At 33.8% G+C, this 23,445-nt stretch overlaps 1 protein-coding gene and 1 pseudogene across 1 annotated transcript in view; both read left to right on the forward strand.

The window, feature by feature from the left end:
• Letm1 (Leucine zipper and EF-hand containing transmembrane protein 1) overlaps positions 1 to 23,445 on the forward strand; it is a 224,786-nt gene that overhangs the window by 81,374 nt on the left and 119,967 nt on the right. Inside the window, exon 5 of the mRNA XM_089593931.1 lies at positions 5,714 to 6,202. Coding sequence (XP_089450057.1) covers positions 5,714 to 6,202 — 489 coding nt within the window. The remainder of the gene's footprint in view (positions 1 to 5,713; positions 6,203 to 23,445) is intronic.
• Positions 20,136 to 20,507, forward strand: LOC106637413 (putative small nuclear ribonucleoprotein Sm D1 pseudogene; annotated as a pseudogene).

Genomic DNA, 23,445 nt, shown 5'->3' on the forward strand with positions numbered 1-23,445 from the left:
AATTTACATAAAATTTCAATTATCATGGAGTTACATGTAAATTAGTGTTGACACTTAAAATTGACTTAAAATATATAATTTAATAATCAATAAACTTTTTGCTGAAAGTAACGTCTAAAAAAGATGCGTATTCACGTTTAAGATATAACTATACTCTAAAGAACACCAAAGGTGTGCTTTTTTCTTGTGGGTTACCATGACAGCCTACTGGCCTAGTCGCTGGGGCTACCAATTACCAATCAACTTAAGTGATACTGTACTTGAAATATACTATGGGCACCGTGAAGCCTTCTCCAGTAAAACTCCTTGCTGTACTCACACATTGTCAATTAAGCTAGTATTCTTTGTAACAATGGTGCATTGGGTTTACTGATCACTGTGTAGCTCTTCTCCAGAGAAAACTCTATATTCTAGGTGTCTACTCTTGGCCAGTTTAGCAATTGCTTTCTGTAGAAGCATTGGACCCAGACTAATTAGCATATGTGGAGAAGCCCCATATTTCAGTGACTACTCATTATCAACGTCAGCGCTCTCTTCCTGCTGACTAGCATTGGATCCGCTAATTTACTCTGTAAGCCCTAACACTATTTCGCTTTTAAGTAGGCCCAGAGACCTGTGGTTCAAGAAGATAACTCTGAAACCACATTAAAAGAAAATTTTACTGAAAAATTTACTCAGAAACAGCCAAGATTAACAAGAAACTCTTTCCTGTTAAAATAGCTTCTTTAGAAAATTTATATCTATCGGTAATTGAACTCTCGACCTCTAAAACGGTGCTGTTTTAATTGCACGTATAGTTGCTACAGAGCCAATATTGCTTCTCCAACTCTAACAACGGTAATGAAAATAAAAAAGGGCTAGGTACAAAGTAAGAAGTATATGCGTATGGAACACACATGATAGGCTGAAACAGTAAAAATTATGATGACATCTTAAATTTTTATTAAACGTTTTTATTAAACGTTCAATTTTCATGTATTTGTGTCAATGTACTAAATTTAGTTACATGTATCATCTCGAAAGTTGAACGTCTGTACGAAGGATTTTCTCAATTTAATATTTTAACTGAGTAAAAATCAAACTTGTGCCCACTATTCTTTATCTACATGTAAGCTGGTACTGATTCCTTCCTATTTTTACCATTTCTTTTGTATTCTTCACTTCGTCTATGAACTTTGTGACGAGAATCACTCACAAACACAGTGCTAACATTAGATTATTAATAGTGAAGTTGGACATCAAATCAGACATCGTTTCTGTTCTTGGTAAAAAAACTTGCTAGCTGGTATATCTGTTGCTATAAATTGGATCCCAACTTGAAGATTGCTCAAACGTTGAAAAACTGAAACAGCTAAATTTAATAGAACAACTGCTGACAAAAAGAAAAAAATGTAGAATTAATTAGGGTATACCAATATTTATTACAGTGGGCAACAACATTCCTCAAAAAACTAGTCAGCTTACATTAAAGTGTACAAATAAAATGTGAATGGCTAACAAAGTTATCACCTTTCTGAAATACTGTTAAGCTGGTAGTCCCTACACCTCATGTTATTGTTATTACCTCATTAATATTTAATAATCAATTGATTTATAAACATCATAGATTTTCAAAACAAAGCATCCAAGAACAGCGAGAGAAAGGGATCAAATAAATAAGTAAGTCAAGGGCTATGCTGTTCAAATATTTATGAAAATATTAGTGGCGACGGTTCGACTACACGATTGGTAGTCCTTTTCAAGTCTGAACTTGCTAAGAGTAATGTTAAAGGAGCAAGTGATGTGTTTATACTCAAAGCAATATCAGCAATGAACAGCATAGCCTTTGACTTACTCATTTATTTGATCATAGATTTTGACCGGAGTGCTCGACTGTCAGAGACCTGATGCTTTTACTTCTACTACTCTTGAAAGTGATCTCTAGATAGATTCGGTGCATGTATATTTTGATATAGCGTTTGATTTCATCAGTTATACTGTATTTATTGCAAACCTACACGATGTTGGTTTAGATAGGGCATTGATTGATTAGTTCAAATGTTATTTCTTGAATCGCATGTAGACATTGCCATCGAATGATGTTTTGTCTAAGTGTTTTGATAAATTCGAGCGTCTCTCAGCGATCTTATCTGGGTCTTTTTCTATTCATTTATGTTGATTATTTTAGAAATTTTCTTTTGAATGTGAAGTAGCTCGTGTTTTCCGATGATTTTAAACTTTAAAAAAGTTAAGATTGTTTCTGATTGCTAAGTTCTTTAAAGAGATATAAACATTCTCCTATATTAAAAACAGATAATAAACTTACTACAAACATCAGGAGATACGCTGTGATTTCATTATCTAGATCTAGGGAGACTGTTACTTTTATTTATAAATTTTAGGAACCTCGTTGACTTAATTTACAAAGATAAACGGCTTATCAGTTGTTTTTAAATTTTTTTTGACTAGTTATTAGTTGAGTTATTAGGACTTTGAGTACGCTGAAACGATGATTTTCTTATCTTCTCTTTAGTTCTCATACCTAGGAACTATACACGCAGCAGTCAATAATTGATTTTAAGAAGTTGCAGCACAGGTATGAAAGATTCTTAATTTACAGACTTGGTGAGCCAATGTCTTGGACAGATTTGATTGACATAAATCAAGTTTGTGAGTACAATGTTCATTTATTGCCTTGTATATAGATTCATCTCAGTTGAGGTGGAATGTAAAATAGTGGTGGATTTTTTCATTTCAACGAATGCAATTACAGCGTTTTGAACCAGAGAGTAATTTGATAGTAACTTCTTCAACGTGAAATTGTATACAATAGTCAGCATTTGCCCGTCTCAAAAAATTCTGGAACTTGTTCATGTTGTCATAAATGATATAAGTGCAGAAAAATATTAATGGATTGGAAAGATTTTTTAAATAATTTATTAAACGTTGGCAAGTACTTTATTTTTGCGCTATCAGTTTATTGTTGATGTGATTTTGCTTTGCATAGCATTAATAAATAGTAAAGGACTATTTACCATTGATTATTTTCCAAACAAACAACAATTAATTTTACATAAATATTTATGGGCTAATTCTTAATTAATTACGTAATACTCCTCTTCGTAATGGGAGGGTAAATGTTGAGGTTAAAGAATTTCACAGTCTGATTTTGTATAAACTTTAGTATTTATTAAGTTAAATTTAATATTTAAAAATAATTAACTGTAGAATCTGCTTTGAATAATGGCATTGCTTGCACTCTCATGTCAATACTTTTTTTCAGTTTACACAAATTTATTAGATTTCTCCTCTGAGAATCATTCGTAAATTTACTTTAATTGACATCGAACTTGTTTCTCAATATGTCTTTCTTACTAATTTATTGTAAGTAAGTTTTTGAAAGTAATTAATAAATGATTTAAAAATATTTTGTTACAACATAAGTGTAATACGATCTCCTGGCACTTTCTAATTTATCTTCTAATGCTAGGTCTAATGATGCCATTGCTATAGTCCACGTATTTTCTGATCCATAATAACGAAAACTCAAGTAATAATCGATGATTAGCAATGATTTAAAATACTTGTATGAAAGTATTTCAATATTTGATTTTATTTAGTAAAGTATTACATTTTTTAGACCATTCAATAACAAAAAAGTGAAAATAAAGTTTTTTTCTAATATTCTCATCTCTTACATAATGAAGTTGATTGTAGGTCTTAAACATTATTTTAATTTATTCTGGTAAAAAGATTAAGGTTGGACACACTTTAAATTGAAGGAACAAATGAGTTAATAAAAGTGTAACCTACAATTACGAAAACTATTTAACGAATCAATTGATTTGCTAATGCGATTCTTAGGTGTTTTTAAAATACCACCATTAAAAAACATTATTCTTTATGTTTTTGTATGCTTATTGTTGACGTTAATCAATTTGTCAAATAGACATTCGACCATGTATTTATCTGTTATAATAAAAATTTTATTTGAGATCTTGCTACAAACAACTTAAATAATCGTATGTAGGAATATTAGAATTCACTTTAATTTATTGATGGGTAAGTTTTAAATGCGAGTAATTGAATTTATCGACATTTCCCATCGAATACGATATTGCCAAGGCAATTTGACTTTTTCAGTTAAAACTATCGTTTGTACAAAATTGTCATACGTAGGAATTTAAAAAAAGTGCCACCCCGACCAGAACTTAAACCTGAAACTCTTTTCTTTCCGGGAAAGTGCATTACCAATTTCGCCATCGAGGTCTCGGCGATTCCTTTTCTCAATTGCTACATTTCATATTTTTTCAGTGATTTTTCAGTCCAATGCCTTGCTTATATGGTATGTTAGAATATTAGAATTTACTCTAATTTATAGATGGGTAAGTTTTAAATGTGAGTAATTGAATTTATCGACATTTCCCATTCAATACGATATTGCCAAGGCAACTCAACTTTTTTTGTGTAAACTACCGTTAGTAGCCGCATTTAAAACTTACGCATCAATAAATTAGAGTAAATTCTAATATCCTTACATACTATATGGGCAAAGCGTTAGACTAAAAAATTGCCGAAAAAATATAAAATGTAGCAATTGAGAAGAAGAATCGCCGAGACCTCGATGGCGAAATTGGTAACGCACTTTCCCGGTAAGAAAAGAGTTCTATGTTCAAGTCCTGGTCGAGGTGGCACTTCTTTTGAATTGCTACATACGACAATTTCTACAAACGGTAGTTTTAACTGAAAAAGTCGAGTTACCTTGGCAATATCGTATTTGATGGGAAATGTCGATAAATTCAATTACTCGCATTTTAAACTTGAATAATCATTTATGATATACATACATTCTTCAAGAATAAAAATTTCTATTTATTGAATATGTAATTCAACAATCTTATAGTCATGTGCATTAGTATGTGTGCATGTCTAGGTTTACTCATATACATGGGAATAAGCAAATTAATAGGAACCTTGATGCGGAATAGTCATGTTAGGTCCTGGGTACACGATATGTGTTATACATACTAAAATTTGATGTCGAAAGTGGTGACATCGAGAACCTCTAAGTATACACTGAATACATAGAGAGTCTTAATGTAGCACCACTGTACTTCTTGATTCTGTATGTAAGAGAAATTAAGAGCCCAAATACCGAAGTAAATATTTTTGATATACGTTATTCGGGTGCACAGTGACTTATATTAACCTACTAGCGTACTTACTTATACGGTTAACTACTTATCCCAATAGCGCACATCCAAAATATTTACTTCAGGATTTGAGATGTAAATTTTTCTTACATATAGAATCAAGAAGTATAGTGGTGCTACATTAAGACTCTCAATGTATGCAGTGCATACTTTAGGATTCTCGATGTCGCCAGTGTTAACATCGGATTTTAGTATGTATTACATCTTGCATGTACCCAGGACTTACACTTGCTCTTGTAGGCTTAGTTTGACTTAAATTTGTCAGATTTCATTGTAACAAGCCATGCTTACAGAAAAAACATTTTTATAGTCTTCTTATTTTCATTCTTTAAATACCACATACTTACCGTTTTATAATTTTATAAAACATATTAAGACTTTTATACTGTGACACCCACCATTTTTTTAATTTTTATGAGGGACTAATGAAAAACTATATAGACTAATGCCGCTGTCAGTGGTGCTTACTTTACATATTAGTATTCATGTTCACTCCCATGTACATTAAGCTTATCTTTTAGTTAATTGAAAAAGAAGGAGTTGACACATTGACTCGGACAGAACTACAACAAGCATGTAGAGCTCGAGGCATGCGAGCTTATGGAATGCCAGAACAGAGATTGCGAGAGCAGTTGTTACAATGGCTTGACTTAAGCTTATCAAAAAAAGTACCACCATCATTACTTCTTCTTTCAAGAGCTCTTATGGTGCCAGATACCATACCTATGTCAGACAAACTAAAAGCAACAATATCTGCCCTTCCTGACTCAGTTATTGCTCGAACTAAAGGCGCGATTGGAGAAAAGGAAGGCAAACTTGATCATGTAACTAATATCGAAATCATTAAAATGGAAGAAAAAAAAATAGAGGAGGAGAGAGAAGAAGAAAGAAAAATTAATCTAAGTACTGTAAAAAAAGGAAGTGATAATGAGGCAAAATCATTTGCAGCGTCTGAAATTACAACAACAGATGTCAAAGTATTAGAACAAGCACTGGACTCTATTGGAAAGGTAAAACTTATTCATGCATCTGTAGTGTTTTTTTCTTAGTAGTCTGATGAAAAATACAATTTTTTGTTGTATTTATAAATTTACTATATAACTAACATAGTACAATTTAATTTTAAATATAATTTTATTTGTAGGCTTAAAAAATTTATGTTAAGTTGTAAAATATATTATTATAGGTATGTTGTTGTATGATGTTAAAAAAGTGGTAATTGTTAAACAGCTTTCGTATTTTATTCTGTTCGTTTCCACTTACAGTTTCTGTAGTTTTAGGTAATAATCTCATCAAAAAAGACCAAGAAAAAATTTTAATATTTTTTAACGAAATTTTAATCCACTACCTCCTTGACTATCTCCTGCTAGAAAGCTATTACGCTTACTACTAAGCCATTGAAGCTTCCTGCACATCAGCTACTTGCAATGTATGACAAAATTCATCCTCACTTTGTCTTATTAAATATATGAAGATAATAAAATAACTCAAGTTCAAATTTATAATAACACACTTCAAAATTCATTTAAATAAGAAAAAATAACAAAAAAATAAATTTTGGTTGAGAAGATTCAATACAACAACGAAAAAATCTATTTCCCAGGGCAATTTTAACACAACCTATTATTTTCCCAACAAATGTTATACTGCTACTGCACCAGTTAACACCTTTATGCTCTTAACACATGATCTTATAGTGGTGACTGCTTTAACGATTGTAACCACAGCTTAAACTAATTTTTTCTCTAAAATAATCAGTATTTGTTGTAGCCACATAGTGAAGGCAGCACTGAACGTGCATATAGCTTACACGTGTTGTTTTAAAATTTTTGGCTTATTAAAACGATCCAACGAGAGTGCATGTATACCGATTATTTTCAACTATAGTATCCACTTTACATACAAGCTTTCGTACGGAGACTTTCTTAATAACTTTTTAGAATCGTAGTGTTCGTGATAGGAGGAAAATTTTAAATTATTGTGAACCTATTTCGCTTCTCCATCCATTTGAATATTTCTTTAAATTTATGAAAAAATAAACAAAAGCCAAAAATAATGTGAAATGATCTTGTCCCTTTTGTCTGTAGTTAACATTAAGAAATACGCACACATAGTCAAGGTATATTATATTCACCCTTTACTATATAAGTACTTAGTCTATAAGGTTATTGTGAGAATTCCTTAGTGATTCTTTCAGAGTTTTTTTTTTTATAATATATTGCTTCGAGTCATTATAACCAAGGATGCATGCCTAAAATAGGTATTTTACGATATAAATAATACTTACATGCTACACGTAGGTCATATAAAACACCCAAGTTGCTTTTACTTACAATTTATAGCAGTCATTAAAATGACCGTGAACTAAGTTAAAACAGTTTGAACATGGACTTCATGCTCTATACCCATAAGTGCAGTATTCTAAAATCTACAGTATTCTTACCTTAATCCAAGCGTTATACGCGTGACTTGCTTAACACTATTAAAGTACAAATGGTGCTCATACTGCAATAGAAAATTTTCTTTCCGTATCCAGTTGAAGTGTAGTATCTCATCTAAATAGTATTGAATCTGCTTGTACATTAACAAATTATATGTCTAGAATGTTAAAAATAATATTTCATACCGTACTAAAGTGAGAGACAACAACAATAATTATCTAGTTAAATTATTTTGAAAGATATCTTTAACCTGACATTAAGATATATAGGCTTATGAGAATTCTTCTACGTTAACCTAAAGCCGTTTTCTAATCATAAGACCTTTTTTAACAGTTTAAATTTATGTTTTGACTTGCCTGTTAGATTAATAATGTATTGGTGTAGTCATCTCATGCTTAAAGTTTTATTTGTTTCTAATATAGTAAATTGCCATGCCTTGGTCAAAGGCAGTGCTAAGTCATAATGCATTCAAAGAAAGTGTTAATTCAAAATCATGTTTAAAAAAGTGTTAACGCAAATATACTTTCATGGATAAACTTATTCAGATTTTGACTAGAAAAAATTTTAACTAAATGGTTTCTTTTAAATATTTTATAGTGGCAGTACTATATGTTTTTGTATTAAATGAAACAAAAAGCACAGATTTTTGTTTTTTACACCAACTGTCGGGATAAACGAAAGAATTAATCATCGGAACAAGTATTTATGGAAAAAGAGACCATAACATACGTTGAAATCATATTTATTGCAAAACGAAATCCGAGTAACCTAACATTTTGAGGGTTATTTATTTTATTTTCAATCATCACATAAGTCACGGGAGTAAACAGAGAACCTTATCATAAGCACTATTTGGTAAGAAATTTTAAATTATTGTTTCCGTGAAGCTGATTTTGAGTTAGCACTTTTATAGACGAGGCGTCGATTTGTAAGTAGTATGTATTACCAACACAAATTAAGTTTGTTTTCATGCTTTTTCTGTTTTTTCAGTTGTTACACTACTGAATTACTTTATTGCTACATATTTTTCAAAATTTTTAATAGGAGCATGTCGTTTTTCAAATTAATAAAAGATATAAAACTAGTGGCCCACTCGTCTCGGCTTTGCCTGAGACTCACTGAATGGAACACCGTAATGTGTTAACACGTAATGTTAAACGTTTTCAGTTAAAAATTTTACATCTATTCTTGACACTTCTTAGAGCAATAACGTCTTATTAAAAATATTTTTGTTCGGAATCCATGCAGTTTATTTGCTATTACCATTGCCAATTACCAGAACAACAAAGTCCTAGGGCTTCAACTCCCAATTTTTTATTGCCACAATGAATAGGAATACATGTTATCCTACTAACTGAAAAATTTGGAAGATTTAAAGGATTACTATCATCAAAGTTATAATGGAAAGCGAATCTCTCATGTAATGGATTCTTTATTTGTCGATTTTGACGCTGCTGTTTCAATCTCGATAAATGCTCTGCGTCAGTTTCCTGACTCCTACAATTGTAAACATTTAAAGTTTTCCTCCAATTTGCTCTCTTTCGACTATAGGCGTAGTTAAACCTTTTGTGAGCCCTATAGGCTGTTTTTTGTCAATTTTGTGTTGTTGTAATGTATTTGTTGGCAAAGAAGTTTAACGTTCGATTGCCCTGGGAAGAACCGGTAGGCTGAACCCTCTACCCCTATGCCGTGTGGCTCTTACCCTGGAACCGCGTTTGAGTTACTTTAGAATGTACCCACAGGAAGGATCATTATATCTACAGCATTCGTGAGCGAGCTTACCACTAGTTGCTAAAGTTGCCAATCCTTCTAAGTCCTAAAAAGGACTTAAGGTCCTAAGAACCGGCACCTGTGTCTAGCCCTCTTTTGTAGGCTGCATTCGTTACAAACACAACTGTATGTTCGATGCTTCTCCTAGCTGGCAAGTGACGTGTACTTAGTGCAGCGTGGGTCCATATTAGCTCATATTCCTTTAAAGAATTTAGTCTCGTTACTTTTGTGCCACTTAGGTTTTTCTCCTGCACCTTCTAGCACTTGTCTAAAGATTAGGCAGCTTCCACTGCTGGCTTCGTGTTTCATGTCTCCTGTCTTGCAAAGGAAACATCGTGCTGTACAACTGCAATCTTTTTTGCGGTGGTTGCAGCTTCCGCATTTGAAACCCAGTTTCAGTTTCTGATAACCCTCTCAATGGATTCTTTGATTTTTGCTTTTTCGACAATACTGTCTAAATCTCGGATCTCAAGCGTCACTTTTCGTGCAGTAGTAACAACCGTTCCTTTGTCTGCTACTAACTCTTCCACATATTAAGCAAATTTTGCGACATCTTTCACTTCTTTGGCTTTTAAGAGCAAGTCTACTTTCTTGGTGGCAAAGTCTCTCTGGACCACTGCACTGGTATTTTCAGGGTTAAAGCCTGCCTTCATCGCCGTAAGTACCCCAGCGAGGTTTAACCTTCCCTGACCTTTACTGGGACTTTTGTCATCGTGCCAGAGCTTTTTTTTTTTAGCACTCCTATGACTAGGAGAAACCTCTTTCTTCTTGCCATTCCAGGCTCATTTTTTTGAGGTTACAGAATTTTGACATTTTTCAGAGTTTTCTAAGGGACTCCTGTTTTGCTTTTTCCTTGCTATTTCCTTCAGGGCAGTGTTTAGAGTTCTTTTCTGTACCCGCCGACGGAAATGATCTTTTTTTTTTCCTATAGTGCAATGATGCAAAATTCTTCTTCCACCGTGTACTGAAGAACTCCTGTTTGACATTTAGTTGTTCTCTTATAACAGCAGCTCATTTGAGATGTTTAAGAGCAGCTTTTAAGCCATCCTTAACGACGTTGACTGTGTTCTCAGACTTTTTGTAAATTGCTTTAAGCGTTTTTTCAATCTTTCTTGTGGCTGACTGAACTTGCTCTATCTCTTAGTTTCGCCTCGCTCTTAGATCTGCGTTATCCCTTTCCATACAGTCAAGCTCTTCTTCTGTCAGATTGCTACAGACAGTAACGCTAGATTCCTCACTCACGTTACTGCCATTACTTGAGAAACTTGTTCGTCCTCCTTTATCTCATAAAAGCCATGGGACATCTAACAGTCCCTCCTGGCCAGGAATAGCCTGCGACCGTTACCCGGGTTTTCATCAGAATGGAACTGCCGGTAGATTTCCTCTGAGAGATTACTGCCTGGAGTACAAGTTTTGCATTAACGTTCTTCATTTTTCGCATATTTTTCAGTGACGTGTTGACTTGTAAAGGCTAGCACTACCCTTTTTTTAAAAAAAAGATTTGGAAAAGGTTACAACCAAAGCATCAGCCCTCTCTATGTCCTGAGAAGGTTGCTACTTGCTCGAACCGGCCGGGAGTCGCCACTCTTCCTCTGTCCCACCCGTGGAGACTGCCCTAGCGTTGTATACAAAGAGCGAACTCACCAAACGAGCTGGCGTAAATGAGGCACTAAAAGTGCCGCCATGTAGCCTCCCTAGTGATAGTGAGCCTAGATTAGTTAGCCAACCACGTCTTTTTTGTTTACGAGGTGTGTAGCCATATCGGATGAGGTTACCTGACATTATCCGAGCCTCATCATCCGGCTTCACCCACTGCCAGGGCCCCCCACGCCAGCCAGAGGGAGATCCCGCCAGCCCCAACCTGAAACAACTAGTGAGTATACCTGTGTTTGTTTAGTGAGAGTGTGTTGACTGCCCTCTTTCCACAAAAAAGAGACTACTACTACGGTTTGGGCCGTTGGCAGAGGCTGGTTGCGACCAATAACTCTGTGCTTGAGCGATAGTACTTCTCAGATAGTATCTTTCAGGATAACCTACCCAGGTCAGAGACTACTTTTCAGGCATGTGTTGGGGGCCGCAACGGCAGCCTTCATAGATGGAAAGATCCAGATAAGTCAGTAAGGATACTGGAATGAATTTATCTGTTGCAGACATGGACGTCGACGCACCGACCAGCAGAAACGGGATGACTCTGTGATAGAGTCATTTGTTTGTGGTTCCACTGTAGTGGCCAAGACTAGTTAAAATGCTAAGCTTGACGGGAGTGCAGACAATGCGTTTGACGCCCTCGTCGAAGCGATCACAGAACTGAGGGCGCTTGAGATGAACTACTCTAACATGGCGAAGAACCATAAAGGACAACGTCATGCTAATGGCGACTGCCTTCGGCGTCCTTGAACGTTATCAAGTGCGGCTTGAGAAGACCGAGAAACCTTCTTCGCAGACTGTAGCAGCGAAGAAGGTGAAAAGAAACCGAAGGCGAGGAAAAAAACTTTAAGTACGAAAACAATGCCTGAAGAAGCGCTTAAAAAGGCAAGGGGGCCTGGCTCTCAGCCACACCCTGAGAGTTGTGCGTTTGACGTGCAGGCAGGAGAGGAAAAATGGACAGAGATCCAGAAAAGAGAAAAAAAGGGAAAGGTAGACAAACAAAGTCCCCTGAAGCTAAAGTAAAACCCAAAAAAATCCCCCAGTAGAGACGTCAAAGGGCCAGACCTGAGCCAATGCTATGGCGGATACTGGCAACGACACGACACTAACCCAGCGCCTGACCTGAGAGATTAGGGGCATTGATCCAACTTTGACAAGGTGGGACGGTAAGGCCCTTCTAAGGGGCTGTTACGACGAAGGAGGGGCCCTGACGAGGCTGTGCGGCTGTCGTCTGGCATTGTCAGAGGAACCCACATCGCCTACGTCGGTGGCAACCGTCCTTGATAAAAGGGACCACATAAGGCTGGGCTGGGTAAATTTACAGGATACGGCTTAAGTACAGAAATGAGCGCTGCTTTAGATGCCTGAAATTCGGCCAGGTGTCACTCGACAGGACTGGGGCATGCTTTAGGTGTAATAGTAGGGCCACGTGGCACGGGACTGCTCTAAGAAGTTAAGTTAACTTTTAGTTTCACCCTAAAACCGAGTTAGCATGACTTTAGGGTGGAGCCACCAGGAAGATCATTATATCTTACAGCATTAGCGAGAAAGCTCTTAGACTTGAGTGTATTCATTGATCATTTCTTATTCTCACTAAAAAAAAAAAAAATTCATAGAATAGATTGCAATTACACTGAAAAAATTTCTCACGAGTCCAACTGAATGTGCCAACATTAAGTTGTTTTAGCGGTATCCACAGTAGTTGTTTGCTGCAAAGATAAAAAATCAGTGTACTCTGCTCTTTTGGCATTGTTCGTCCGTACTAAAATGTCACACCCTCAATCTGGAGTCGGCTATACAGCCTAAATAGCATGAGTGCCGTGCCACCTGTAAGTTATATGCAATATTTGCAGTAAATAAATACTTAAATAGATGCATATTGTTTGTAAAACATGTTATTAAAGTAGCCTAGTTTTAACTTCTTTTCTAGGTTAAGTTGTGGTTCGATGGAATTAAATGAGCATAAGCTTGAAAAATGGACTACTTTTATTTTTGTTATGATAAAGTATTAATTTCAATTGTTTTCAAAAGTTAGTATACTTAAATGTAAGACAAGTTTTTAAATTTAGAAACGTCATTCTCAGTACATGAATAAAAATACAAGTTATGGAAAGCTTTTCAATGCGAATAGACTCTTTTAGTTATTTTAACTCATAATCTACATCTGAGGTTTTTTTGGAGCTAGACAATTGAAATTTAGTACAATCACAGTATTAAATGAATTATAATGAGTATTAAACTTTGAGTACTTTATATGTCACAGGACCTGAGATATACGATAGCAATCATGGGTGAGAATGACCGATGGGGTCCATTTTTTTCATAGTTCTCGAATGGTATTACATTCACCTTTTTAATTTTAATTACGTCAAAATTTAATTACCGGATTTGATGGTTAATTTTGTTGCATGATTTAACAAAATTATTTTGAGTTTAAAGTATTAAGGTACAACAGAACCTAAGATTTATATAATAAGTTCAAATCACTAAGGCAGGCTATTCGCATTGAAAAACTTATTCGTAATTTGTATTTTCATACGTTTACTCAAGAGTGACACTTCCCATTCTAAAAATCTGCATTACATTTAAATATACTTTTGTAAAGACAACTGAATTTAATATTTTATTACTACAAAATTAAAGAAGTTAATTTTCTAAACTGATACTCGTTAAATTTTCATAAAATCACAACTCAAAATGTTAGTTATCAAGACTAGGCTTGTTAAATAATATGTATTACAAACTATTTTAAGTTTATTATTCATTACAAAAACTGCATACACTTAATAGGTGACATGACTCCCGTAATGCTCTTTACCGTAGGAGACGAGTAAAGCCAAAACATCAGAGTACACTGCTGCTTTAGCTTTGTAGCAAACTACCATACTGTGATAACCACTGTCACATGCTCATAATTTTATGGATTCACACCCATTTAGTTATATATTTTTTTTATATTAAAATCACACCAAAAAATGCAAGTATCTTGAAAGCCTGAGAAAATACAATAAACAAATTTTATATACATGTTAGGATTAAAAGATAAAACTTATTTTTGACTACAGATATACGCAATGCTGCTGCTAATAAGTTTAATAAATACAATTTGTGTGCATACTATAAACCTTTAGTGTTGCAACAATGATACAACTCAAATATTTTTTGGGTATTTTTAAAATCATAACTAACTCACTTATAGGGTGGTCCATTTCTCCCTAGTTCATTAATAATAATTATATCCCTAATCATGTGATAATCAACGTTTCGGGGCGGGTTTTTCCGTGGAATTTTCCTTCAGAGTAATTCCAGGGTTTTTTCCTTGCCCTACAGGTTTCGGGCCTGAGTGGATGTGAAATAGTGTTAAGGCTATATGTAGAGATTAGCGGACCCGATGCCATGCGTCGGGCAGGGATTGCCGGCCTTACTGGCGAAGAGTGGTTCCTGAAACATGGGGCCCCTCCGGGGATGCTAATTGGCCTGGATCCGATGCTTCGGCAGAGAGCGCTGGCTTAACCGGCGAGGTATGGACGTCCTGGATTAATAGAGTCTTCTCCGGGGAAAGGCTACACAGTGTTATTAATAATAATTATATCCCTAATCATGTGATAATCAACGTTTTGGCTTACATAATGTGTAATTTAAGTTAACTGTCCCAACAAACCACGTGACACTAGTAATTCATATAACTTATTTTGCACTAATTAAACACCTAAACAAAACATACAGCTGTATGCAATACAACACAGGATACATCTTTCATAAAAAAATCAAGAAACAAATGAAAAATTAATGGGTGAGGCCAAGGCTCCCAGATTTTCGGGAGTTCGCCGCATGCGCAGTGCGCAATCACCCTTTCTCCATAGAGCAAGCCTGGAGCGGGAGAGCCCCCCTACCCAGACCTTTAACCTAAGCCCCGCCCACTTCTCACAGCAATATGACATCTTGTCAAGTACGAGTACTATCGACGATAGCCGCGCGGGCTAAGTCTTTTACCCCAGCCAAACTTGCCAGCTTTCGAATTTCACTGATAATTTTTTTTTTTTTTTTTTCCATCAGCACAATTTTTGTACGTTAGGTTTTTGTATTAAAAAAATATTTTGTTGGTTTGTTGCCTTTTGTACGCTTGGTACATGCGACGAGTCGTCACTATAGACAATTTCAACAAAGCAAAATAATAAATTTTTTTTTTTTTATTAAAAAAATGCTTGTAGTTTTTTTTTTCTTTTTTTTTAATGTACGTTATACATCAAGTGTCATGACACGTTTATATAATTATGTAAGCTCATGTATAACGTTTCAATACTTAGTCATAATTTTTAAAAATAATATGTACAAGACAAGGTAAGTAAAATTATAAAACAAAATATTCGTCACTTATTAAGGAAATCCAAACATTAATATTTAGTGAGTTAAGCTTCAAATAATGATAATTAAAGTATTATTTAGTATTTAAAAATTACCAAACGACACGTCTTGATCATTGTTAATGTAATTCACTATTACATTATTATGGTTGGTAAGCAACACTGTTTAATACATTAATCAGTCCCGAATTGCACGAATTTTTTTTTGATTCGTGTATCATTAATAACTTACTTCGCTACAAGTATTTATTCTTGGAAATACGTCTCTTCGAAAAATATGAATTGCCATAAAAGCTCATGCTGCAATTTCTCAATAATTTTTTCTATATGTACCCTAAAAACACTCGACAAAAAATAGTAAAAAAATTCATGCTGATTTCAGATAGTATAATTAATAAAATCTATGAATTTTTAGTTGTTGTTAAATAAATAAACAACTTTTTTTTTGCTCAGAGTATGTTTATTACAGCACGCTCTCTCTGTAGTTTCTCCGGGCTTGAGACCGGCACATTTACTGAGGCCACATTACGCGCGCAGTAATTTATTTACATTCACGTTCTAAATTAAAAAAAGCCCGGAGAAACTACAGAGAGAGCGTGCTGTAATAAACATACTCTGAGCGAAAAAAAAGTTGTTTATTTATTTAACAACAACTAAAAATTCATAGATTTTATTAATTTTACTATCTGAAATCAGCATGAATTTTCTTACTATTTTTTGTCGAGTGTTTTTAGGGTACGTATAGAAAAATATTGATAAATTGCAGCATGAGCTTTTATGGCAATCCATATTTTTCGACGAGACGTATTTCCAAGAATAAATACTTGTAGCGAAGTAAGTTATTAATGATACACCAATCAAAAAAAAGTTCTTGCAATTCGGGACTGATTAATGTATTAAACAGTGTTGCTTACCGACCATAATAATGTAATAGTGAATTACATTAACAATGATCAAGACGTGTCGTTTGGTAATTTTTAAATACTAAATAATACTTTAATTATCATTATTTGAAGCTTAACTCACTAAATATTAATGTTTTGATTTCCTTAATAAGTGACGAATATTTTATTTTATAATTTTACTTACCTTGTCTTGTACATATTATTTTTAAAAATTATGTCTAAGTATTGAAACGTTATACATGAGCTTACATAATCACATAAACGTGTCATGACACTTGATGGATAACTACAAGCATTTTTTTAATAAAAAAAAAAAAAATTATTATTTTGCATTGTTGAAATTGTCTATAGTGACGACTCGTCGCATGTACCAAGCGTACAAAAGGCAACAAACCAACAAAATATTTTTTTAATACAAAAACCTTACGTATAAAAATTGTGCTGATGGAAAAAAAAAAAAAAAAATTATTCTTGAGATTCGAAAGCTGGCAAGTTTGGCTGGGGTAAAAGACTTAGCCCGCGCGGCTATCATCGATAGTACTCGTACTTGACAAGATGTCAAATTTAAGTTGTGAGAAGTGGGTGGGGCTTAGGTTAAAGGTCCGGGTAGGGGAGCTCTCCCGCTCCAGGCTAGCTCTATGGAGAAAGGGTGATTGCGCACTGCGCATGCGGCAAACTCCCGAAAATCTGGGAGCCTTGGGTGAGGCCAATAATAGTTTAAAATTAAAATTTGTGAAGAGTTATACTTGGAGAAGAATTTGTGGTAGGCTGTGATTGCTTCATAAGAGCTTAGGACAAGGAATTCAAGAATATGACGATTGAATCAACATCAGCATTCATATCCCATTCTGCCATAACTTTAACTTTATCAGATAAATTTTCATTATCCTTTAATGCATAAACGACCTTCATATCCAAATAAAAATTTTCATCCATTGTACTTGCCACATTGTAGCTATGCATTAAATGTACTTGAATGTATGAAAATTGTTTTTTGCATAACTATTGGGCATGAGCCGTCTTGACGCATCCAAACAAACTTACAATGTATACACTATAACCTTATACTTACCAAAGCTGTTATCTACTCCGACATATGTATCAATAAAATCCATTAACTCTCCTGTTCCACCTTCCATAATTTTATAATAAGGATATCACTTTTGTTGGAATTCAGATGAGAAAAAGTAAAGTAAAGACCACTGCAAAAAGCGAGGTAAAGTAGTTGATTTTACTGCGAAGAGTGCTGCTTCTCGATTTTGGATGCATATACATACTACCTACAGTACCTGACCCAAATTCATGGTGGCACCGCTCACATTATTCTTGGCAAGTACGCCTGCCTAACTTTTGTGTAGTGTGCTCACCAAACACTTGGTGCTGCTGCTTGCCAGTTTTGGGTAGGCTGCTTACCCAAACCAGGAGAGCAGACGGCGCATCATTTGGCTGTCTCACCCACAGCAATATTGGTATGTCCGCTATCTCAACTTTTTTCCAGTGTATATATAATTTAGCTTCACTCAACCTTTATACTGTGAAAATTGCAACGTGGCTGTAATAAGGGTTAAGCTGGGCCACTCTTACAGCTAAGGTACAATCAGGTAAATAGTGCCTGACATAAAACGTCGCTTGATCTCTTCGAAGTCTTAAAAAAAAAACATACAGTAAAAATCGTTTTTCTTTTATATTTATTTATGTACGTAAATAATCATGCATGAAGTGTTACATATGTATAATACAACCTTACCTTTGAAAACAAGGAAAAACGCTATATCTCGAAAGAGAAGCAGAATGATAAGAAGGAACAATTTTCACGGGTTTCCTAAAGGAGGATTGCGTAAGCGAGGCTCACAAATGAAAATGGGTTGGACTGTACACAAACATAACCTGAACTTCTTTTTCTTTTGACAGTATTTTTAAAAATCGTATAAAACAAAAATTTCTTATTTCGTATGCTATGCTTGAAAGATTAATACGGATGTTTCCAAAATCTTGGAAAAATTTTCGTTACAATATAACCTCCCAAAATTAGACAAACAGTTGTATCTTAAAAGGGAAGCCAGATATGGTTAGATAATAAGTCCACGTATAGAAAATAAGTGTTAAGGTGCAAAAATATGTATTATATGGATTCATACAAACAGTTATAATAATATTCTAAAAATCATAATAGTCATATTTTAAAAGGAAAGTTACATCCTACATATTTTACCTATTGATTTATTTTCGATTCTCTATCGTGTGTTACAAGAGTAATTGTTCTGTGACCAAAACCTATATTCTTATTATTAATTTTAAGATAAGTAAAAACTACTAAATTACGGGTAAATTTTCAAATTAAATTACGAATAAGTACAGTAAGCGAGTTAAATGAAAAATTAAAACTTTAAAATCGATAATAGCTATGTCTATTGTTTTGCCTAATCTCAATCCAATTCAGTGAATTCCTTTACTTTTATGGTAGCCAAAATTTTAAAGAATCTTCATTTGTTTGTTGTTCCAACATAAATTCATTGTACATGTATGATATCAAATTGAATGTACAAATACTACATTGTACACCTATAGGAAGCGAAAGTAATGTACATTCCATGACCATCAATTTGTACATATATTCATACATACTATATCATAGCAAACATGAAAGTACTTAAAATTCTCAAATTACGTGTAATATAAGTAGTATATTGAAGTATATATAATCTATGCGCGTGCATGCTTGAATACGTTATAATATTGAAAATTTTACTATTCTAATATCTGATTCTTAAAGACCTAATAAAATCATGTGTACTCTAACTTTCTTAGTTTCTACTATACCAAGTTTAACAACATACAAGTTGAAAGTTTTACTTCTGACGGGCGTCCCGAGATCCACATGTGGTTCTTTTGGATGCACCTTTACATTTATGCTGCACCCACCCCCACACAAAGGTGGTGAGTGGGTGGCCCCCGTGACTAGGCCAGTTGGCTGCCGTAGTAACCCGGTAGAAAAAAAACAACTGGAAACATTTATTGTTTCCAAAAACGATAACAAGTTTTTTTAAACTTTTTTTACTTGTCCACGGTTTTAACTTATCACATCCACGCTGTGAGAGTGATACTTCCCCTGGTAATTTTTAGTAATGTGACAACAGTAGTGTGCTCTGTTATTATAGTCTGTTATAAGTAGGAGCTACGTACGCAATGAATCTTCTTTAGTAAATAAGTTCATGATAAATTATTTTATAAAAGGCGTTTTAATAAAATGCATCTTGCGTACATGTCCTGCAAGTTTTATGTGTTATGTACCCTTAAGATTGCTGCAGATCCTTATGATGTTTCTTTTCAAACATTTACCATGATTACAGTTTTTTTTTTTTTTTTTTCTTTTTTCAATTCTGCAACCAACACTCACTTTGATTTTATAATTAGAGTTCATGTGTTAACGTAAGTTGTGTACTCCGAAACAGTGTCAAAACTTGACTGCAGAAGCTTCAATCTATGCAAAAGTAGTGTAAAGATACACAAGTAGATTCATTGTATTAAGAGAGCAATAGTCTCCGTAATGCAGATCCGCATAATTTATGCTATTGCTGATTTCTGCTCTATCCTGCTATATCTATTTGCTGTTGCTGTCCCAGTTAGTAAATTAATGCTGTACCTTATTGTTAAATTCATACGTACATAGATGTAAATGTAGATGATTTTTTACCGTTAAACAATAGTTTATCAATACATAAATATTGCCTTATCTACTATGAATAATAGTGATGTATGTTTACTGAAATTACAACATAAATTTACAAAAATAATAACACAAATATATTGTGCATCATGAAACTTGTGAGCTTTTTGATAAAACTCAGTCATGAAACAGTCACGATAGAATTGAAAAATGGAACTCAAGTACATGAAACCATAACTGGTGTGGATGTAGCAATGAACACACATTTAAAAATAATCAAAATGACTATAAAGAACAGAGATCCAATACAGTTAGATACTCTTAGCTTGAGGGGAAACAACATTAGGTATCACATTTTTCCAGATTCCTTACCTTTGGAAACGTTAGTCATCGATGACACACCTAAGGCAAAGGCTAAAAAGAATGAAGCTGCTCGAGGAGCCACAAGAGGCAGAGGGCGTGTAGGCAGAGGAGCTTGAGGAGAACGTGGTGGTAGAGGAAGAGGCCGAAGCAGACGATAGTGATAGTAACATTAAAAACAATTAAATTCGATGTAGCTTCAGTTAATCATATTTTCTCACGTGCAAAGTGTTTAACACCGAAAATTTTTAATGAACCCATAATTAATTATTGATTTTTATACATTCAAATATAATATTACTTAAGGTATTTATATGTACAATACAGTACAACAGTTTAAAAGAGCACCACCACTGGTGACAGTCACAGTCATTGAACTGGAGAGAATACATGGAAGTAAGTGACAATTTTCCATTAATAATTTAATCTTACAAATCTATCCAGTTAATAAATTTTCATACAGGTAATGATGAATTTTCCATTCTCTGTGATAACCCTCTCCATTTTTCTGACAACAAACATCACAAAAAATATATAACCTCCAAGCGTATTGAAAAAACAATTAATTAGGTAATGAAAATTTCATTATTACTTGTATGAATGTTTTTTTACTCGATAGATTCTTAGGATTAAATTAATAAAGAGAAATTGTCACTTACTTGCGTGCATTATTTCTGGTACAGTGACCCTGACTGTCGTCAGCGGTGGCGCTCTTTCAAACTGTTGCACGGTCCAAATACTGGTGTTATTATTTACGGTATTCATCGTTTTTATACAAATGATGGTAACGTTAATAATAAAAGCAATAATAATATTGACAACAATAGTGGCAAAGATAATTGTATCGATCAAAATGGTGGCGTCGATAATGTTGACGGTGATAATGGTGACAACAATGGTGACGACGATAACCATTTTGACGGTGATAATCATGACGATAATATTTGTGACAGCGATGTTGATGATATAAGTGATATTTTAAGTGGTGGATGAGTTGATGATTATTTTAACAATAATAATGGTCATGATGATGTTGACGATGAAAGTAGTATCGATGATGATGGTACTTGTGATAATAGGCGTGGTCGTAGCTGTAGTCCTGCTAAGGATAGTAATGATAATGTTGACATAACGTTGATGTTGATGGCAATGGTAATTGTTATGATTTTAATGATAAAGATAATAATGATGGATGTATTGATAGTGTTAAAAATAATGTTTTCGAATACAATGGTGATAATGATAATATTAATATGGTGATAGAGATGATACTAGTGACAATACTGTTTACGAGCGCAGTGACTTAGATAATGGTGACTATTATGAACATGACCATAATCATTCTAATGATTTTAATGCTGTCCAGAATGATAATTACGACTATGATAACGATACAACTATGATAACGTGTGGTTGATAATGGTTAAAGTCATGTACAATAGTATCTTACGTAGTAGTATTAGTAGTAGTTTTGATCACGGTGCTAGTAGTGGTGATAGTTATGTTGATTAGAATGGTAATATTGATTACGATGATAGTTTAAATTATCATGGTGATAATAGTGATACATAAAAGGCTATGATAATCAACAAAATAACGATATCAACGGTAATAATGCTAAAAATGGTAGTGGTGACAATAATGGTGGTGATAACAATAGTAGCGATGGTGATAAAGATAACCATGATAATGTTGTTAGAGACAATTTTCTTTTATAGCAATGGTACAGAATTTGTGGTAACATAGATGGTTGTGATGATAATAATAAAATCTGTTTTAATATTTTTGACGAGCGAAGTTGGTGATGGTGCCGTTGATGATGCTCATAGTTGCGATGGTGAATACGATTTCAATGATGGTAAGTGTACTGTCGGTAGTGGTAGTATTGATGTTAATAGTTATGGTAGTTATAATATTGTTATAGTGAATGTAAGGGCAACGATAATGACGAGTAAACTAGCTATAGTAATAATTATGATGATGTTGTTGATAATATCAGTGACCGCGATAATAGTGACAATTGTGATGTTGACAATGAAGTTGTATTATTAAAGGCGTAATTATGATTTTAATTTTACTGACGACTATGATTCCGGTTATAATGGATATAGTGATGGTGAAAATGATGAGTATGCAGTTAATGATAATGGTAATGATTATAATTTATGTAATTATAATGGAAATGATAATGATGATTACGATGACGATGACGATGATAATGATGATGACGATGACGATGCTGATGATGACGTTGATGATGACGATAATGATAATTTTAATGACGATGGTGGTGAGAATAATGATGTTTACGATAATTTTGTTACCAAATACTAAGTGACGATGCTATTAGCAGCGACGATGAGTTTGACATGATTATAATGACGAAAATGATAGTTACTACGTTGTCAGTGATGGTTTTTTGTTATATTACTTGGTTATTTTATTATTTGTTTTGTTTGTATTGGTAATGATAATAACATTAATTATACTGGCAATAGTGATAATGTTAGTAGTAAGAATGGTGATAACGATGTTAGTAGTGATGATAATGATAACAGTTGTAATTGTGATGGTAATCTCGAAGTTAACAGTCGTAATGAGGATCGTGACTTTTATTTTTGTCATGATTTTTACGGTTTTATAGTAATGGGTATGATTCAGATAGTATTCATAGTTATAGCAACGATAGTAATAATGATTGTGATTATAGTGGTAATGCTAGTAGTGACGATAGTAATGTTGGCATTATCGTTATTATCGGTAATGATGTTAGTGTCACAGATGGTAGTGTTGGTTGCTGTGTTGTACGTTAATATAGTTATAAGGTTGATAATACTGATCATGACTATTGTAATATTGGTAACAGTAAATACAGTTATAATATTAATTAGGTGTTTATAGTAATTTTTGTTATAATGATTATGAATACGAACGGAGTAATCATGATTGTAATAATAATTTGATTGTTAGTATTAAAAGTAATAATAACACTGTGAACAATAGTAAAATTGTTTATTGTCACGACCAGGATCCAATCGACGATTATAGAGACGAATAATGATGTTGATAATTTTAGTGACAACTACAATAATGACAATT

Source organism: Copidosoma floridanum, unplaced genomic scaffold (assembly GCF_036245765.1).
Source record: "Copidosoma floridanum isolate Cflo_tuat_1 unplaced genomic scaffold, Cflo_Japanese_pri ptg000020l, whole genome shotgun sequence".
In the NCBI taxonomy this organism is placed as follows: Eukaryota; Metazoa; Arthropoda; class Insecta; order Hymenoptera; family Encyrtidae; genus Copidosoma; species Copidosoma floridanum.